This window comes from Macrobrachium nipponense, chromosome 42, assembly GCF_015104395.2.
Source record: "Macrobrachium nipponense isolate FS-2020 chromosome 42, ASM1510439v2, whole genome shotgun sequence".
In the NCBI taxonomy this organism is placed as follows: domain Eukaryota; kingdom Metazoa; phylum Arthropoda; class Malacostraca; order Decapoda; family Palaemonidae; genus Macrobrachium; species Macrobrachium nipponense.
This window is the reverse complement of record NC_061103.1, coordinates 42,099,762-42,117,494: the sequence shown is the minus strand read 5'-3', so window position 1 is coordinate 42,117,494 and position 17,733 is coordinate 42,099,762. Positions and strand designations below refer to the sequence as shown.

General features: G+C 44.3%; 1 protein-coding gene across 1 annotated transcript; it reads right to left on the bottom strand.

Moving 5' to 3' along the window:
• Positions 1-6,906: 6,906 nt before the first annotated feature.
• On the bottom strand, positions 6,907-12,122 carry LOC135213349 (mucin-2-like). Its single transcript, XM_064247326.1, has 4 exons — positions 11,888-12,122; positions 9,742-10,208; positions 8,056-8,731; positions 6,907-8,015 (listed from the first exon to the last, which is right to left on the bottom strand). Exons 1-4 carry the CDS (start codon positions 12,120-12,122, stop codon positions 6,907-6,909), a joined length of 2,487 nt encoding a protein of 828 aa, XP_064103396.1.
• Positions 12,123-17,733: the final 5,611 nt, after the last annotated feature.

Below are 17,733 nucleotides of genomic sequence, written 5' to 3'. Positions count from 1 at the left end.
GAAGGAGGGATTGGCTTTTGTGCTGCAGTTGTGGTGGTTGGTGATGGGGGAGGGGATGCTGTTTGTTTTGGGCTGCAAGTTTGTGGATGGTTAATATTGGAGTTGTATTTGAGCTGCAGGGTTGTGAGGTGGTTTGGTAAGGGAGATCTGCTTTGTTTGGTTGCAGGTTATTGTGGTTAATATTGGAGTTGTATTTTTGAGCTGCAGTTTGTGGTGGTTGGGTGATGGGAGATGCTGTTTGGCGTTGCAGTTATTGTGGTTAATATTGGAGTGTTAGTATTTTGAGCTGCATGCAGTTTGTGGCGGTTGGTTGAAGGAGATGCTGTTTGTGTTTGCAGGTTATTGTGGTTAATAGTTGGAGTTGTATTTTGAGGCTGCAGTGTTGTGGTTGGGGTGAAGGAGATGCGGTGTTTGGTGCTGCAGTTGTGGTGGTTGATGAAGGAGATGCTGTTTGGTGCTGCAGTTTGTGGTGGGTTGGTGATGAAGATGCCTGTTTGCTGCTGCAGAGTTGGTGGTGGGTTAATATTGGAGTTTGATATTTTGAGCTGGGCAGTTGTGGTGGTTGGGTGGAGGAGATGCTGGTTTGTTGCTGTTAGGTGTGGTGGTTGGTGATGGGCGGATGCTGTTTGTGCTGCAGTTGTGGTGGTTAATATTGGAGTTGGATTTTTTGAGCTTTAGGTTGTGGTGAGGTTGGTGATGGAGGATGCATGGTCTTTTTTGTTGCAGTTATTGGTGGTTAATAGTTGGAGATTGTATTTTGAGCTGCAGTTTGTGGTGGTTGGTGAAGGAGATGGCTTGTGTCTGTTCAGTTATTGTGGGTTAATTTTGGGAGTTGTATTTTGAGCTGCCAGTTGTTTTGGTGGCTTCGCGGTGAAGGAGATGCTGTTGTTTGTTTTGCAGTTATTGTGGTTAATATTAGAGTTGGTATTTTGAGCTGCAGTTGTGGTGGTTGGTCGAAGGAGATGCTGTTGTGCTCCGAGTTGTGGGTGGTTAATATTGGAGTTGTTTATTTTGTAGCTGGCAGGTTGTGGTGGTTGGTGAAGGAGATGCTGTTTGTGCCTGCCAGTTATTGGGGTTAATTAATTGGAATTGAATTTATTTTGCAGCTTGCAGTTGTGGCGGTTGGTGATGGAGATGCTGTTTGTGCTGCAGATATTGGTGGTTCAATATTGGAGTTGGTTAATATTGAGCTGCAGTTGTGGTGGTTGGTGAAGGAGATGCTGTTTGTGCTCAAGTGGTGGTGGTTAATATTGGAGTTGTATTTTGAGCTGCAGTTGTGGTGGTTGGTGATGGAGATGCTGTTTGTGCTGCATTTGTGGTGGTTAATATTGGAGTTGTATTTTGAGCTGCAGTTGTGGTGGTTGGTGAAGGAGATGCTGTTTGTGCTACAGTTATTGTGGTTAATATTGGAGTTGTATTTTGAGCTGCAGTTTGTGGTGTTTGGGTGATGGAGATGCTGTTTTTGTGCTGCAGTTGTGGTGGTTAATATTGGAGTTGTATTTTGAGCTGCAGTTGTGATGGCTGGTGTTGGAGATGCTGTTTGTGCTGCAGTTGTGGTGGTTAATATTGGAGTTGTATTTTGAGCTGCAGTTTGGTGGGGGGTTGGTGTGGAGATGCTGTTTGTGCTACAGTTGTGGTGGTTAATATTGGAGTATTTTTGAGCTGCAGTTGTGTTAGTTGGTGAGAGATGCTGTTTGTGCTGCAGTGTGGGTTATATTGGAGTTGTTTTGAGCTGCAGTTGTGGTGGTTGGGAAGGAGATGCTGTTTGTGCGCAGTATTGTGGAATATTGGATGTTGTTTTTGAGCTGCAGTTGTGGGGGTTATGTGATGGAGATGCTGTTTGTGCTCCAGTTGTGGTGGTTAATATTGAGTTGTATTTGAGCTGCAGTTGTTCTGTGGTTGGTGAAGGAGAGCTGGTTGGTTGCAGTTATTGTGGTTAATATTGGAGTTGAATTTGTGAGCTGCAGTTGTGGTGGTTGGTGATGGAGATGCTGTTTGTGCTACATTATTGTGGTTATACTTGGAGTTGTATTTTGAGCTGCAGGTTGGAGTGGTTGGTGAAGGAGGATGATGTTTGTGCTCCAGTTGTGTGGTAATATTAGAGTTTTGTATTTGGCTGGCAGTTGTGGTGGTGGTGATGGAGAGGCTGTTTGTTGTTGCAGGTTATTCGGGTTAATATTGGAGTTGTAATTTTTGAGCTGCAGTGGGGGTTGGTGATGGCGATGCCGTTGTTGGCTGCAGGTGGTTGGTGGTTAATAATGGGAGTGGAATTTTGGCTGCAGTTGTGGGGTTGGTGAAGGAGATGTGTTTGTGCTTTAGTTGTAGTGGTTAATACTTGGGAGTTGTATTTTGAGCTGCAGTTGTGGGTGGTTGGTGAAGGAGATGCTGTTTGTGCATCCAGTTGTAGTGGTTAATATTGGAGTTTGTATTTTGGATGCAAGCTTGCAGGTTGGTGGTTTGGGGTGACGGAGATGCTGGGTTTGTGTCTGCAGTTGTGGTGGTTTCAAGATTGGTAGGTTGTAATTTTGAGCTGCAGTTGTGGTGGTTTGGTGAAGGAAGGATGCTGTTTGTTGCTCCAGTTTGTGGTTGGCAATTTTAATATTGGAGTTGGTATTTTTGAAGATTGTTTTTGCAGTTGTGGTGGTTGGTGAAGGAGTATGCTGTTTTGTGCTCCAGTTTGGGGTGGTAATTAAATTGGAGTTGTATTTTGAGCTGACAGAATGTGGTGGGTTAGTGAGAAGGAGATGCTGTTTGTGCTCCAGTTGTGGTTGGTTAAATATTGGAGTTGTATTGTTTTGAGCTTGACAGTTGTGGTGGTTGGGTATGGAGATTGCTGGTTTTGTGCTGCCACGTTGTTGGGGTTAATATTGGAGCTTTATATTTTGAGCTTGCAGTTGTTTTGGTGGTTGGTGATGGAGGGGATGCTGTTTGTGGCTGCAGTGTTTTTGGTGGGTTAATTAATTGGAGTTGGAGTTGTATTTTGGAGCTGCAGTTGTTGGTGGGGGTTGGTGAAGGAGATGCTGTTTGTGCTGCAGTTGTGGGTGGTTAACTATTAGAGTTGTATTTTGGAGCTGCAGCTTGTGGTCGGTTGGGTTGGGATGGAGCATGCTGTTTTGTTTGCTGCAGGTTATTGTGGTTAATAATTGGAGTTTGTATTTTCGAGCTGGCAGTTGTTGGTGGGGTTGGTGATGGGAGATGCTGTTTGTGTTACAGTTATTGTGTTAATATTGGAGTTGAATTTTGAGCTGCGTTGTGGCGGTTGGTTGATGGAGATGCTGTTTGTGCGGCAGTTTTTTTATTGTGGTTAATATTTGGAGTTGTATTTTGAGCTGCAGTTGTGGTGGTTGGTGAAGGAGATGCTGTTTGTGTTGCAGTTATTGTGGTTTTAATATTGGAAGTTGTTATTTTTGAGCTGAGTTGTGGTGGTTGGTGATGGAGATGCTGTTTGTGATGCAGTTGGAGGTTGGAAAGAAATTGGAGTTGTATTTTGAGGCTGCAGTTGTGGTGGTTGGTGATGGAGATCTGTTTTGAGTGCAGTTGGGGTGGTTAATATTGGAGTTGTATTTCGAGCCGGCAGTTGGGGGGTGGGTTGGCATGGAGATGCTGATTGTTGCGAGTTGTGGTGGTTAATATTGGAGTTTGTATTTCGAGCTGCAGTTTGCGGTGGTTGGTGAAAGGAGGATGCGGTTTATGCTGCAGTTGTGGTGGTTAATATTGGAGTTGTATTTTGAGCTGGGCAGTTGTGGTGGTTGGTGTTGGAGATGTGTTTGTGTGCAGTTGTGGGGTGGAAATATTGGAGTTGTATTTTGAGTGCAGTTTGTGGTGGTTTGGTGAAGGAGATGCTGTTTGTGCTCCCAGTTGTGGTGGGTTAAAATTGGAGTTGTTATTTTGAGCTGCAGTTGTGGTGGTTGGTTGAAGGAGATGCGTTTGTGCTCCAGTTGTGGTGGTTAATATGGGAGTTGTATTTTGAGCTGCAGATGGGTTGGTTGGGAAGGAGATGCTGTTTGTGCTCAGTTGTGGTGGTTAATATTGGAGTTGTATTTTGAAGCTCATTTGAGGTGGTTGGTTGAAGGAGATTGTTTGTGCTCCAGTTGTGGTGGTTATATTGGAGTTGTATTTTGAGCTGCATTTGGTTTTTGGTGGTTGGGTGATGGAGATGTGTTTGTGCTTCCAGTTTGTGGGTGGTTAAGATTGGAGGTGTATTTTGGGAGCGCAGATGTGGTGGTTATGAAGGAGATGCTGTTTTGTGGCTGCCCAGGTTGGTGGTGGTAATATTGGAGTTGTATTTTAGCTGCAGCTTGGTTGGGGTGGGAAGGAGAATGCTGTTTGTGCTGCAGGGTTGGGTTGGTAAATTGGAGTTGTATTTTGAGATGCCAGAGTGGTGGTTAGTGAAGGAGACGCTGTTTGTGCACCAGTTGTGGTGGTTAAATTGGAGTTGTATTTTGAGCAGCGTTGTGGTGGTTGGTGAAGGAGATGCTGTTGTTGTCCGTGTGGTGGTTAATATTAGAGTTGTATTTTGAGCTGCAGGTTTGGTGGTTGGCGATGGAGTGCTGGTTTGTGCTGCAGGTTATTGTGGTTAATATTGGAGTTGTATTTCCGAGATGCAGTGGGGTGGTTTGGTTGATGGAGATGGATTGTGCTGCAGTTGTGGTGGCCAATATTGGAGTTGTATTTTGAGCTGCGTTGAGGTGGTTGGTGAAGGAGATGCTGTTTGTTCTGCAGGAGTTGGTGGTTTAATTAAATTGGAGTTGTATTTTGAGCTGCAGTTGTGGTGTTGGTGTTGGAGGCTTGTTTGTGCTCCCAGTTGTGGTGGTTAATATTGGGAGTTGGTTATTTTGAGCTGCAGTTGGTGGTTGGTTGGGGAAGGAGATGCGTTGTGCTCCAGTTGTGGTGGTTAAATATTTGGAGTTGTATTTTGAGCTGCAGTTGTGGTGGTTTGGTGAAGGAGATGTGTTTTGTGCTCCAGGTTTGGGGTTTTAATATTGGAGTTGTATTTTGAGCTTGCAGATGGTGGGGTTGGTTGGGGAAGGAGGAAGATGTTTGTTGCGGCAGTTGTGGTGGTTAATATGGGAGTTGATTTTGGAGTTGCAGTGGGTGGTTGGTTGAAGGAGATTGCGGGTTTTGCTCCAGTTGTGGCGGTAATTAAATTGGAGTTGTATTTGAGCTTGAGATGTGGTGGTTATTGAAAAGGAGAAGAGGTTTGTGCCTGCAGTTGGGTGGGGGTTAATATTGGAGTTGTATTTGAAGCTTGCAGTTGTGGTGGTTGGGTGGAAGGAAGAGGAGATGCGTTTGTGTCCAGTTGTAGTGGTTTAATATTGGAATGTATTTTGAGCGGCAGTTGTGGTGGTTAGTGAAGGAGAGGATGTTTGTGCTCCAGTTGGGGTGGTTAATATTGGAGTTGTATTTTGAGCTTCAACGGTGGGTGGTTGGTGAAGGAGATGTGTTTGTGCTCCAGGTTGTAGTGGTTAATATTGGGAATTGAATTTTGAGCTGCAGTTGTGGTGGTTGGTGAAAGGAATGGTTTGGTGCTCCAGTGGGGGGTTAATATTGGAGTTGTATTTTGAGCTGCGTTGTGGTGGTTTAGTGAAGGAGAGTGTTTGGTGCTGCCAGTTGTGGGTGGTTAATATTGGAGTTGTATTTTGAGCTGCAGTTGGTGGTGGTTAGGTGGGGAGATGCTGGTTTGTGCTGCAGTTGTGGTGGTTAATATTGGAGTTGTATTTTGAAGCGCAGTTGGTGGTGATTGGTGAGAGATGCTTTGTTTGGCTCCAGTTGTGGTGGTTAAATTGGGAGGTTATTTGAAGCTGCAGAGTGGTGGTTAAGTGAAGGGAGATTGTGTTTTGTGCGCAGTTGTGGTGGTTAATATTGGAGGTTGTTTTTGAGCTGCAGTTCTGGGGTTTGGGATGGAGATGGCTTTGTTTGGCTGCAGTTGTGGTGGTTAATATTGGAGTTGTATTTTGAGCGCAGGTTGGGGGTTGGTGATGGAGATGCGTTGTGCGAGTTGTGGTGGTTAATATTGGAGTTGCATTTGAGCTTTGCAGTTGTAGTGGTTGGTGAAGGAGATGCGTTTGTTGCTTCAGTTTTGGGGGGTTAATAAATTGGAGTTGTATTTTGAGCTGCGTTGTGGTGGTGATGAAGGAGATGCTGTTTGTGCTGCAGTTGTTGGTGGTTGGTGATGAAGATGCTGTTTGTGCAGCAGTTGGTTGGGGTTAATATTGGAGTTGTATTTTGAGCTGCAGTTGTGATGGTTGGTGAAGGAGATGCTGTTTGTGCTGCAGTTGTGATGGTTGGTGATGGAGATGCTGTTTGTGCTGCAGTTGTGGTGGTTGGTGATGGAGATGCTGTTTGTGTTGCAGTTATTGGGTTGGTTAAACTTTGGTAGTTGTTATTTGAGCTGCCAGTTGTGGTGGTTTGGTGATGGAGATGCTGTTTGTGTTGCAGTTATTCGGGTTAATAGGGAGTTGTATTTTTGAGCTGAGAGTGGTGGTTGGTGAAGGAGAGCTTCTTGTGATGCAGTTATGGTTGGTTAATATGGGAGTTGTATTTTGATGCGGATGTGGTGGTAGTGAAGGAGATGCTTTGTGCTCCAGTTGTGGTGGTTAATATTGGAGGGTGTATTTTGAGCTTGCAGTTGTGTGGTTGGCGATGGAGATTGCGGTTTGGGCGCAGGTGTGGTGGTTAAAACATTGGAGTTGTATTTTTGAGCTTGGCAGTGTGGTTGGTGATGGAGATGCTTGTTTGGCTGCAGTTGTGGTGGTTAATATTGGAGTTGTATTTGCTGCAGTTGTGGTGGTTGGTGGGAAGGAGAGGGTTTGTGCGCAGTTGTGGTGGTTAATATTGGGAGTTGTATTTTGAGCTGCAGTTGTGGTGGTTGGTGATGGGAGATGATGTTTGTGTGCAGTTGGTTGGTTAATATTGGAGTGAATTTTGAGCTGCAGTTGTGGTGGTTGGTGATGGAGATGCTGTTTGTGTTGCAGTTATTGTGGTTAATATTGGAGTTGAATTTTGAGCTGCAGTTGTGGTGGTTGGTGATGGAGATGCTGTTTGTGTTGCAGTTATTGTGGTTAATATTGGAGTTGTATTTTGAGCTGCAGTTGTGGTGGTTGGTGATGGAGATGCTGTTTGTGCTGCAGTTGTGGTGGTTAATATTGGAGTTGTATTTTGAGCTGCAGTTGTGGTGGTTGGTGATGGAGATGCTGTTTGTGCTGCAGTTGTGGTGGTTAATATTGGAGTTGTATTTTGAGCTGCAGTTGTGGTGGTTGGTGATGGAGATGCTGTTTGTGCTGCAGTTGTGGTGGTTAATATTGGAGTTGTATTTTGAGCTGCAGTTGTGGTGGTTGGTGATGGAGATGCTGTTTGTGCTGCAGCTGTGTTGGTTGTTGATGGAGATACTGTTTGTGATGCAGTTGTGGTGGTTGGTGATGGAGATACTGTTTGTGCTGCAGTTGTGGAGGTTGGTGATGGAGATACTGTTTGTGATGCAGTTGTGGTGGTTGGTGATGGAGATACTGTTTGTGACGCAGTTGTGGTTGTTGGTGATGGAGATACTGTTTGTGTTGCAGTTGTGGTGGTTGGTGATGAAGATGCTGTTTGTGCTGCAGTTGTGGTGGTTAATATTGGAGTTGTATTTTGAGCTGCAGTTGTGGTGGTTGGTGATGGAGATGCTGTTTGTGCTGCAGTTGTGGTGGTTGGTGATGGAGATGCTGTTTGTGTTGCAGTTATTGTGGTTAATATTGGAGTTGTATTTTGAGCTGCAGTTGTGGTGGTTGGTGATGGAGATGCTGTTTGTGCTGCAGTTATGGTGGTTAATATTGGAGTTGTATTTTGAACTACAGTGGTGGTGGTTGGTGATGGAGATGCTGTTTGTGCTGCAGCTGTGTTGGTTGTTGATGGAGATACTGTTTGTGATGCAGTTGTGGTGGTTGGTGATGGAGATACTGTTTGGTGGCTGCAGTTTGTGGAGGTTGGTGATGGAGATACTGTTTGTGATGCAGTTGTGGTGGTTGGTGATGGAGATACTGTTTGTGACGCAGTTGTGGTTGTTGGTGATGGAGATACTGTTTGTGTTGCAGTTGTGGTGGTTGGTGATGAAGATGCTGTTTGTGCTGCAGTTAATTGGTGGTAATATTGGAGTTGTATTTTGAGCTGCAGATGTGGTGGTTAGTGAAGGAGATGCTGTTTGTGCTGCAGTTGTGGTGGTTAATATTGGAGTTGTATTTTGAGCTGCAGTTGTGGTGGTTGGTGATGGAGATGCTGTTTGTGCTGCAGTTGTGGTGGTTAATATTGGAGTTGTATTTTGAGCTGCAGTTGTGGTTGGTGATGGAGATGCTGTTTGTGCTGCAGTTGTGGTGGTTAATATTGGAGTTGTATTTTGAGCTGCAGTTGTGGTGGTTGGTGATGGAGATGCTGTTTGTGTTGCAGTTATTGTGGTTAATATTGGAGTTGTATTTTGAGCTGCAGTTGTGGTGGTTGGTGAAGGAGATGCTGTTTGTGTTGCAGTTATTGTGGTTAATATTGGAGTTGTATTTTGAGCTGCAGTTGTGGTGGTTGGTGATGGAGATGCTGTTTGTGCTGCAGTTGTGGTGGTTGATATTGGCGTTGGTATTTTTGAGACTGTAGTTTGTGGTGGTTGGTTGAAAGGAGATGCTGGTTTGTGCTGCAGTTGTGTGGGCGTTGTAATATTGGAGTTTGTATTTTGAGCTGCAGGTTTGTGGTGGTTGGTTGATGGAAGATGCTGTTTGTGTTGCAGTTATTGTGTGTTAATATTGGAGTTTGAAATTTTGAGCTGCAGTTGTGGTGCGTTGGTGATGGAGATGCTGTTTGTGTTGCAGTTATTGTGGTTACTATTGGAGTTGTTTATTTTGAACTTACAGTTGGTGGTTGTTTGTGGATTTTGGAGTATGCTGTTTGTGTCTGCAGCTTGGGGGTTGGTTGTGATGGAGATAACGGTTTGTGAAATGCCAGGTTGTGGTTGGTTGGTTTGATGGAGGGATTACTGTTTTTGCTGCAGTTGTGGAGGTTGGTGATTGGAAGATACTGTTTATGATGCAGTTTGTGGTGGTTGGTGATGGGAAGATACGTTTGTGCCGCATTGTGGTTGTTGGTTGATGGAGATACGTTTGTTGTGCAGTTGTGGTGGGGTTTGGTGATGGAGAGCTGTTTGTGCTGCAGTTGGTGGGTTTAATATTGGAGTTGATTTTTGAGCTGCAGTTTCGGTGGTTGGTGATGGAGATGATGTTTGTGCTCAGTTGTGGTGGTTGTGATTAAGATGCTGTTTGTGCTGCATTGTGGTGGTTAATATTGGTGAGTTTGTATTTTGAGCTGCAGTGGAGGTTGGTAATGAATCTGTTTGTGTGCAGTTATTGTGGTTAATATGGCGTTGTATTTTGAGCCTGCAGTGTGGGGTTGGTGAAAGGAGATGCTTTTGTGTTGCAGTTATTGTGGTTAATATTGGAGTTGTATGAGTGGGCAGTTTGTGGTGGGGTTGGTTAGGGAGATGCTGTTTGTGCTGCAGTTTGTGGTGGTTTGATATTGGCGTTGTATTTTGAGCTGTTGTTGTGGTGTTGGTGAAGGAGAGGCGGTTTTGGTGCTGCAGTTGGTGGGGTGGGCGTTGTATTTTTGAGCTGCAGTTGTGGTGGTTGGTGAATTGGAGATGATGTTTGTGATGCAGCTTAGTGGTTAATTATGGGCGTTGTATTTTGAGCTGCGTTGTGGGTGGGTTGGTGTTTGGAGATGCGTTTTTGCCGGGGGGGGGGGGGAAGTGGTGGTTAATATTGGAGTTGTATTTTGAGCTGCAGTTGTGGTGGTTGGTGATGGAGATGCTGTTTGTGCTGCAGTTGTGGTGGTTAATATTGGAGTTGTATTTTGAGCTGCAGTTGTGGTGGTTGGTGAAGGAGATGCTGTTTGTGTTGCAGTTATTGTTCTTAATATTGGAGTTGTATTTTGAGCTGCAGTTGTGGTGGTTGGTGATGGAGATGCTGTTTGTGCTCCAGTTGTGGTGGTTAATATTGGAGTTGTATTTTGAGCTGCAGTTGTGGTGGTTGGTGATGGAGATGCTGTTTGTGCTGCAGTTGTGGTGGTTGATATTGGAGTTGTATTTTGAGCTGCAGTTGTGGTGGTTGGTGAAGGAGATGCTGTTTGTCGGCAAGTTGTGGTGGTTAATACTGGAGTTGTATTTTGAGCTGCAGTTGTGGTGGTTGGTGATGAGATGACTGTTTGTGTTGGCAGTTATTGTGGTTAATATTGGATTTGAATTTTGAGCTGGCAGTTGTGGGGGGTTGGTGGGGATGGAGAGCTGTTTGTGCTGCAGTCTTGTTGGTAATATTGGAGGTTGGTTAATTTTCGAGTCGGCAGTTGTGGTGGTTGGGGATGGAGATTTTGGATGTTTTGTGCTGCAGCTGTGGTGGAATATTGGAGGTGGTATTTGAGCTTGGGCAGTTGTGGTGGGTTGGTGACGGGAGGTGCTGATTGTGCTGCCAGGTGTGGTGGTTAATATTGGAGGGTTGTATCTTTTGAGATGCAGTTTGTTGTGGTTGGTGAAGGGAGATGCTGTTTGTGTTGCAGTTATTGTGGGTTAATATTGGGAGTTGTTAATTTTGAGCTGCAGTGATGGTGGGGTTGGTGATGGAGATGATGATGCGGATGCAGTTGTTGGGTGGTTGAAATATTGGAGTTGTATTTCGAGACGCAGTTGTTGCTTGGGTTGGTGAAGGAGATGCTGTTTGTTTGGTTTGGCAGTTATTGTGGTTAACTATTGGAGTTCGTATTTTGAAGCTTTGGCAAAAAGGGGTGGGGGGGAAATTTTTTTTTGGTTGGTGGTTGGTGAAGGCAGATGATCTTTTGTGATGCAGTTTGTGGTGGTTGGTGTATGGAGATAATGTTTTTTGTGCTGCAGTTGTGGTGGTTAATATTGGAGTTGTATTTTGGAGCTGCAGTTGGTGGTGGTTGGGATGAGGAGATGCTGTTTGTGTTGCAGTTATTGTGTTAAGTTAATGTTTGGAGTGTTATTTTGAAGCATGCAAGTTGTCGGTGGTTGGTGAAGGAGATGCTTCGTTTGTTGTTAGCAGTTATTGTGGTTAATTAAATTGGAGCATTGTATTTTGAGGCTACAAGGTTGTGGTGGTTGGTGATGGAGGATGCTGTTTGTTGCTGCAGTTGGGGTGGTGGGTAATATTGGAGTTGTATTTGAGCTGCAGTTGTTGGTGGTTTGGGTTGGTGAAGGATGATACGTTTGTCGCTCCAGTTGTTGTAGGTGGTTAATATTGGAGTTGTATTTTGAGCTGCAGTTGTTGTGGTTGGGGAAGGAGATGCTGTTTGTGTTTTGCAGTTATTGTGGTTAATAATGGAGGGTTCGTATTTTGAGCTGCAGTTGGTGGTGGTTGGTGAAGGGAGATGCGTTTGTGCTGCAGTTTTGGTTTTGGTTTAATATTGGTTAGTTGTATTTGAAGCTGCAGTCAGTTGTGGTGGTTTGCGGTGATGGAGATGCTGTTTGTGCTTGCAGTTATTGTGGTTAATATTGGAGTTGTATTTTGGAGCTCCAGTTGTGGGGTTGGTTGGGATGGAGATGCTGTTTGTGCTGCCAGTGTGGTTGTTGGTGGTTAATATTGGAAGTTGTATTTTGAGCTGCAGTTGTGGTGGTTGGTTGATGGAGATGACGTGTTTGTGACTGCAGTTATTGTTGGTTAATATTGGAAGGGTTGTATTTTGAGCTGCAGTTGTGGTCGGTTGGTGAGGAGGGATGGCTGGTCTTTGGTGCTGCAGTTTGTTGTGGTTAATATTGGGGAGTATTTTGGATTTTGGCTGCAGTTGTTGGTGGGGTTGGTGATGGGAATGATTGCTTTGTGTGCTTGCGGTTATTGTTTTGGTTAATACTTGGAGTTGTATTTGGAGCATGCAAGTTTGTGGGGTGGATTGGGATGAGGAGATGCTGTTTGTGCTGCAGTTGTGGTGGTTAATATTGGAGTTGTATTTTGAGCTGCAGTTGTGGTGGTTGGTGATGGAGATGCTGTTTGTGCTGCAGTTATTGTGGTTAATATTGGAGTTGTATTTTGAGCTGCAGTTGTGATGGCGGGTGTGAGATTGCTGTTTTGTGCTGCAGTTGTGGTGGTAATATTGGAGTTGTCCATTTTGAGCTGCAGTTGTTGTGGTTGGGGGAAGGATTCATGCTGTTTGTGTTGGCAGTTATGTGGTTAATATTGGAGTTGTATTTTGAGCTGCAGAGCTGTGGTTTGTTGTTGGGAAGGAGATGCTGTTTGTGATTTGCAGTTGTTGGTGTTGATGGAGATGCTGTTTGTGCTCCAGTTGTGGTGGTTATATAGAGCCTTGTATTTTGAGCGCAGGTGGTGGTTGGTAGATGTGGTGGTGGTGGAGATTGCTGATGCTGTTTGTGCATGGAGATCCTGTTTCTTGTTTTTGCTCATGTGGTGGTTAATATAGTAGTTTGTGGATTTGAGACTGCAGTTGTTGTGGTTGGTGATGGAGATGCTGTCTGTGCTCCAGTTGTGGTGGTTAATATTGGAGTTTTATTTTGAGCTGCAGTTGTTGTGGTTGGTGATGGAGATGCTGTTTTTGCTGCAGTCGTGGTGGTTAATATTGGAGTTTTATTTTGAGCTGCAGTTGTGGTGGTTGGTGATGGAGATGCTGTTTGTGCTGCAGTTGTGGTGTTAATATTGGAGTTGTATTTTGAGCTGCAGTTGTGGTGGTTGGTGATGGAGATGCTGTTTGTGCTGCAGTTGTGGTGGTTAATATTGGAGTTGTATTTTGAGCTGCAGTTGTGGTGGTTGGTGATGGAGATGCTGTTTGTGCTGCAGTTGTGGTGGTTAATATTGGAGTTGTATTTTGAGCTGCAGTTGTGGTGGTTGGTGATGGAGATGCTGTTTGTGCTGCAGTCGTGGTGGTTAATATGGATTGTATTTTGAGCTGCAGTTGTGGTGGTTGGTGATGGAGATGCTGTTTGTGCTGCAGTTATTGTGGTTAATATTGGAGTTGTATTTTGAGCTGCAGTTGTGGTGGTTGGTGATGGAGATGCTGTTTGTGCTGCAGTTGTGGTGGTTAATATTGGAGTTGTATTTTGAGCTGCAGTTGTGGTGGTTGGTGATGGAGATGCTGTTTGTGTGGCAGTTATTGTGGTTAATATTGGAGTTGTATTTTGAGCAGCAGTTGTGGTGGTTGGTGATGGAGATGCTGTGGTTGTTGTTGGTGAGGGAATAGTTGTATGAGGTGCAGTGGTTGTTGTTGGTGATGGGGTAGTTGTATGAGATGCAGTGGTTGTTGTTGGTGAGGGAGTTGTATGAGTAGCAGTGGTTGTTGTTGGCGATGGAGGAGTTGTATGAGTTGTATTGGTTTTTGTTGAGGAAGGAGGAGTTGTATGAGATGCAGTGGTTGTACTTTGTGAGCGAGTTGTATGAGTAGCAGTGGTTGTTGTTGGGGAAGGAGGAGTTGTACGAGTAGCAGTGGTTGTTGTTGGTGATGGAGGAGTCGTATGAGTTGTATTGGTTTTTGTTGAGGAAGGAGGAGTTGTATGAAATGCAGAGGTTGTTGTTGGTGAGTGAGTTGTATGAGGAACAGTGGTTGTTGTTGTTGATGGAGGAGTTGTACGAGTAGCAGTGGTTGTTGTTGGTGAAGGAGGAGTTGTATGAGGAGCAGTGGTTGTTCTTGGTGAGGGAGCTGTTTGAGTAGCAGTGGTTGTTGTTGTTGATGGAGGAATTGTATGAGTTGCAGTGGTTGTTGTTGGTGAGGGAGTAGTAGTATGAGTAGCAGTGGTTGTTGTTGGTGAAGGAGTAGTTGTATGAGATGCAGTGGTTGTTGTTGGTGAGGGAGCTGTTTGAGTAGCAGTGGTTGTTGTTGTTGATGGAGGAATTGTATGAGTTGCAGTGTTTGTTGTTGGTGAGGGAGTAGTAGTATGAGTAGCATTGGTTGTTGTTGGTGAAGGAGTAGTTGTATAAGATGCAGTGGTTGTTGTTGGTGAGGTAGTTGTATGAGTAGCAGCGGTTGTTGTTGGTGAGGGAGTAGTTTTATGAGTTGCAGTGGTTGTTGTTGGTGAAGGATTAGTAGTATGAGATGCAGTGGTTGTTGTTGGTGAAGGAGGAGTTGTATGAGGAGCAGTGGTTGTTCTTGGTGAGGGAGCTGTTTGAGTAGCAGTGGTTGTTGTTGTTGATGGAGGAATTGTATGAGTTGCAGTGGTTGTTGTTGGTGAGGGAGTAGTAAGTATGGAGTTAGCAGTGGTTGTTGTTGGTGAAGGAGTAGTTGTATGAAGATGCAGTGCGCTTGTTGTTGGTGAGGTAGGTTGTATGAGTTAGAGCGGGGTTGTTGGTTGGTGGGAGGGAAGTAGTTGTATGAGTTGCAGTGGTTGTAGTTGGTGAAGGATTAGTTGTATGAGATGCAGTGGTTGTTGTTGGTGATGGAGTTGTATGAGATGCAGTGGTTGTTGTTGGTGATGGAGTTGTTGTATTAGTTGCAGTGGTTGTTGTTGGTGAAAGAGTTGTTGTATGAGATGCAGTTGTTGTTGTTGTTGGTGATGGAGTTATATGAGTAGCAGTGATTGATGGCTGTTGAAGGAGGAGTTATAAGTAGCGTAGGTTTTGTTGGTGGAAGGAAGGGGAGTTGTAATGAGATGCAGTGGTTGTTGTTGGTGAAGGAGTTATATGAGTAGCAGTGATTGATGTTGTTGGTGAGGTAGTTGTATGAGTAGCAGTGGTTGTTGTTGGTGAAAGAGTTTTTGTATGAGATGCAGTGGTTGTTCTTGGTGATGGAGTTGTATGAGTAGCAGTAGTTGTTGTTGGTGAAGGAGTAGTTGTATGAGATGCAGTGGTTGTTGTTGGTGAAGGAGGAGTTGTATGAGAATGCAGTTGTTGGTGCTTGGTGGGAAGGTGAGGAGTTGTAGAGATGCAGTGGTTGTTGTTGGTGAGGTAGTTGTATGAGTAAGCAGGGTTTGTTGGTTGGTGAGGTGGAGTAGTTTGTATGCGTTGCATTGGTTGTAGTTGGTGAAGGATTAGTTGTATGAGATGCAGTGGTTGTTGTTGGTGATGGAGTTGTATGAGATGCAGTGGTTGTTGTTGGTGATGGAGTTGTTGTATTAGTTGCAGTGGTTGTTGTTGGTGAAAGAGTTGTTGTATGAGATGCAGTTGTTGTTGTTGTTGGTGATGGAGTTATATGAGTAGCAGTGATTGATGCTGTTGAAGGAGGAGTTGTATAAGTAGCAGTAGTTGTTGTTGGTGAAGGAGTAGTTGTATGAGATGCAGTGGTTGTTGTTGGTGAAGGAGTTATATGAGTAGCAGTGATTGATGTTGTTGGTGAGGTAGTTGTATGAGTAGCAGTGGTTGTTGTTGGTGAAAGAGTTTGTATAGATTCAGTGGTTTGCGTTCTTGGTTGGATGGAGGTTGGTAGAGTAGCAGTAGTGTTGTTGGTGAAGGAGTAGTTGTATGAGATGCAAGTGGTTTGGGTTGTTGGTTGAAGAGAGGAGGTTGGTATAAGAATGGCAGTGTTTGTTGTTGGTGAAGGAGGAGTTGTATGAGATGCACTAGTTGTTGTTGGTGAGGGAGTTGTATGAGTAGCAGTGGTTGTTGTTGGTGAAGGAGTAGTTGTATGAGATGCAGTGGTTGTTGTTGGTGAAGGAGTAGTTGTATGAGATGCAGTGGTTGTTGTTGGTGATGGATTTGTTGTATTAGTTGCAGTGGTTGTTGTTGTTGAAGGAGTAGTTGTATGAGATGCAGTAGTTGTTGTTGGTGAGGGAGTTGTATGTGCAGTTGGTTGGTTGGGTTGTTTGAAGGAGTATTGTATTGAAGATCGTGGTTGTTGTTGTTGAAGGGAGTAGTTGTAATGAGATGCAGTTGGTTGTTGTTGTTGATGGATTTGTTTGTATTGTGCAGTGTTGTTGTTGTGAAGAGTATTTGTATAGATGCAGTGGTTTGTGTTGGTGATGGATTTGTTGTATTAGTTGCAGTGGTTGTTGTTGTTGAAGGAGTAGTTGTATGAGATGCAGTAGTTGTTGTTGGTGAGGGAGTTGTATGAGTTGCAGTGGTTGTTGTTGTTGAAGGAGTAGTTGTATGAGATGCAGTGGTTGTTGTTGGTGAAGGAGTAGTTGTATGAGATGCAGTGGTTGTTGTTGGTGATGGCGTTGTTGTATTAGTTGCAGTGTTGTTTGTTGGGTGATGGAGTTTTGTATGAGAGCTGTTGTTGTTGGTGAGGGAGTTATATGAGTAGAAGTTGTTGTTGTTGGTGAAGGAGTAGTTGTATTAGTTGCAGTGGTTGTTGTTGGTGAAGGAGTAGTTGTATGAGATGCAGTGGTTGTTGTTGGTGAGGGAGTTATATGAGTAGAAGTTGTTGTTGTTGGTGAAGGAGTAGTGGTATGAGTACCAGTGGTTGTTGTTGGTGAAGGAGTAGTTGTATGAGATGCGGTGGTTGTTGTTGGTGAGGAAGTTGTATGAGTTGCAGTGGTTGTAGTTGGTGACGTAGTTGTATGAGATTCAGTGGTTGTTGTTGGTGATGGAGTTGTATGAGATGCAGTGGTTGTTGTTGGTGACGTAGTTGTATGAGATGCAGTGGTTGTTGTTGGTGACGTAGTTGTATGAGATGCAGTGGTTGTTGTTAGTGATGGAGTTGTATGAGATGCAGTGGTTGTTGTTGGTGATGGAGTTGTATGAGATGCAGTGGTTGTTGTTGGTGAGGGAGTAGTTGTATGAGTTGCAGTGGTTGTTGTTGGTGATGGAGTTGTATGAGATGCAGAGGTTGTTGTTGGTGAGGGAGTAGTAGTATGAGTGGTTGTTGCTGGTGATGGAGTTGTTGTATGATTCGCAGTGGTTGTTGCTGGTGATGGAGTTGTTGTATGAGTAGCAGTGGTTGTTGGTGATGGAGTTGTATGAGTTGTAGTGGTTGTTGCTGGTGATGGAGTTGTTGTATGATTCACAGTGGTTGTTGCTGGTGATGGAGTTGTTTTATGAGTAGCAGTGGTTGTTGTTGATGGAGTTGTATGAGTTGTAGTGGTTGTTGGTGATGGAGTTGAATGAGTTGCAGTGGTTGTTGCTGGTGATGGAGTTGTTGTATGATTTGCAGTGGTTGTTGCTGGTGTTGGAGTTGTTGTATGATTCGCAGTGGTTGTTGCTGGTGATGGAGTTGTTGTATGATTCGCAGTGGTTGTTGCTGGTAATGGAGTTGTTGTATGATTCGCAGTGGTTGTTACTGGTAATGGAGTTGTTGTATGAATTGCAGAGGGTTTGTTGCCGGGTGATGGAGTTGTTGTATGATTCGCAATGGTTTGTTTGCTGGTGATGGGAGTTGTTTGTATGATTCGCAGTGGTTGTTACTGGTAATGGAGTTGTTTGTTTGATTTTGGGATTGGTTGTTGCTGGTGATGGAGTATTTTGTGTATGATTCGCGTGGTTGTTGCGGTGATTGGATTGTTTCTATAATTCGCAGTGGTTTGTTACTGGTAATGGAGTTGTTGGTTTTGATTTGGTATTTGGTTGTTTGCTTGGTTGATGGAGTTTGTTGTATATTCGCAGTGGTTGTTGCTGTATGGATTGTTGGTATTGATTCGCAATGGTTGTTTGGCTGGTATGGAGTTTGTTGTATGGAGTAGGCAAGTGGTTGTTGGTGACGGGAGTTTGTATGAGTTGTAGTGGATGTTGGTGATGGAGTTGTATGAGTTGCAGTGGTTGTTGCTGGTGATGGAGTTGTTGTATGATTCACAGTGGTTGTTGCTGGTGATGGAGTTGTTTTATGAGTAGCAGTGGTTGTTGT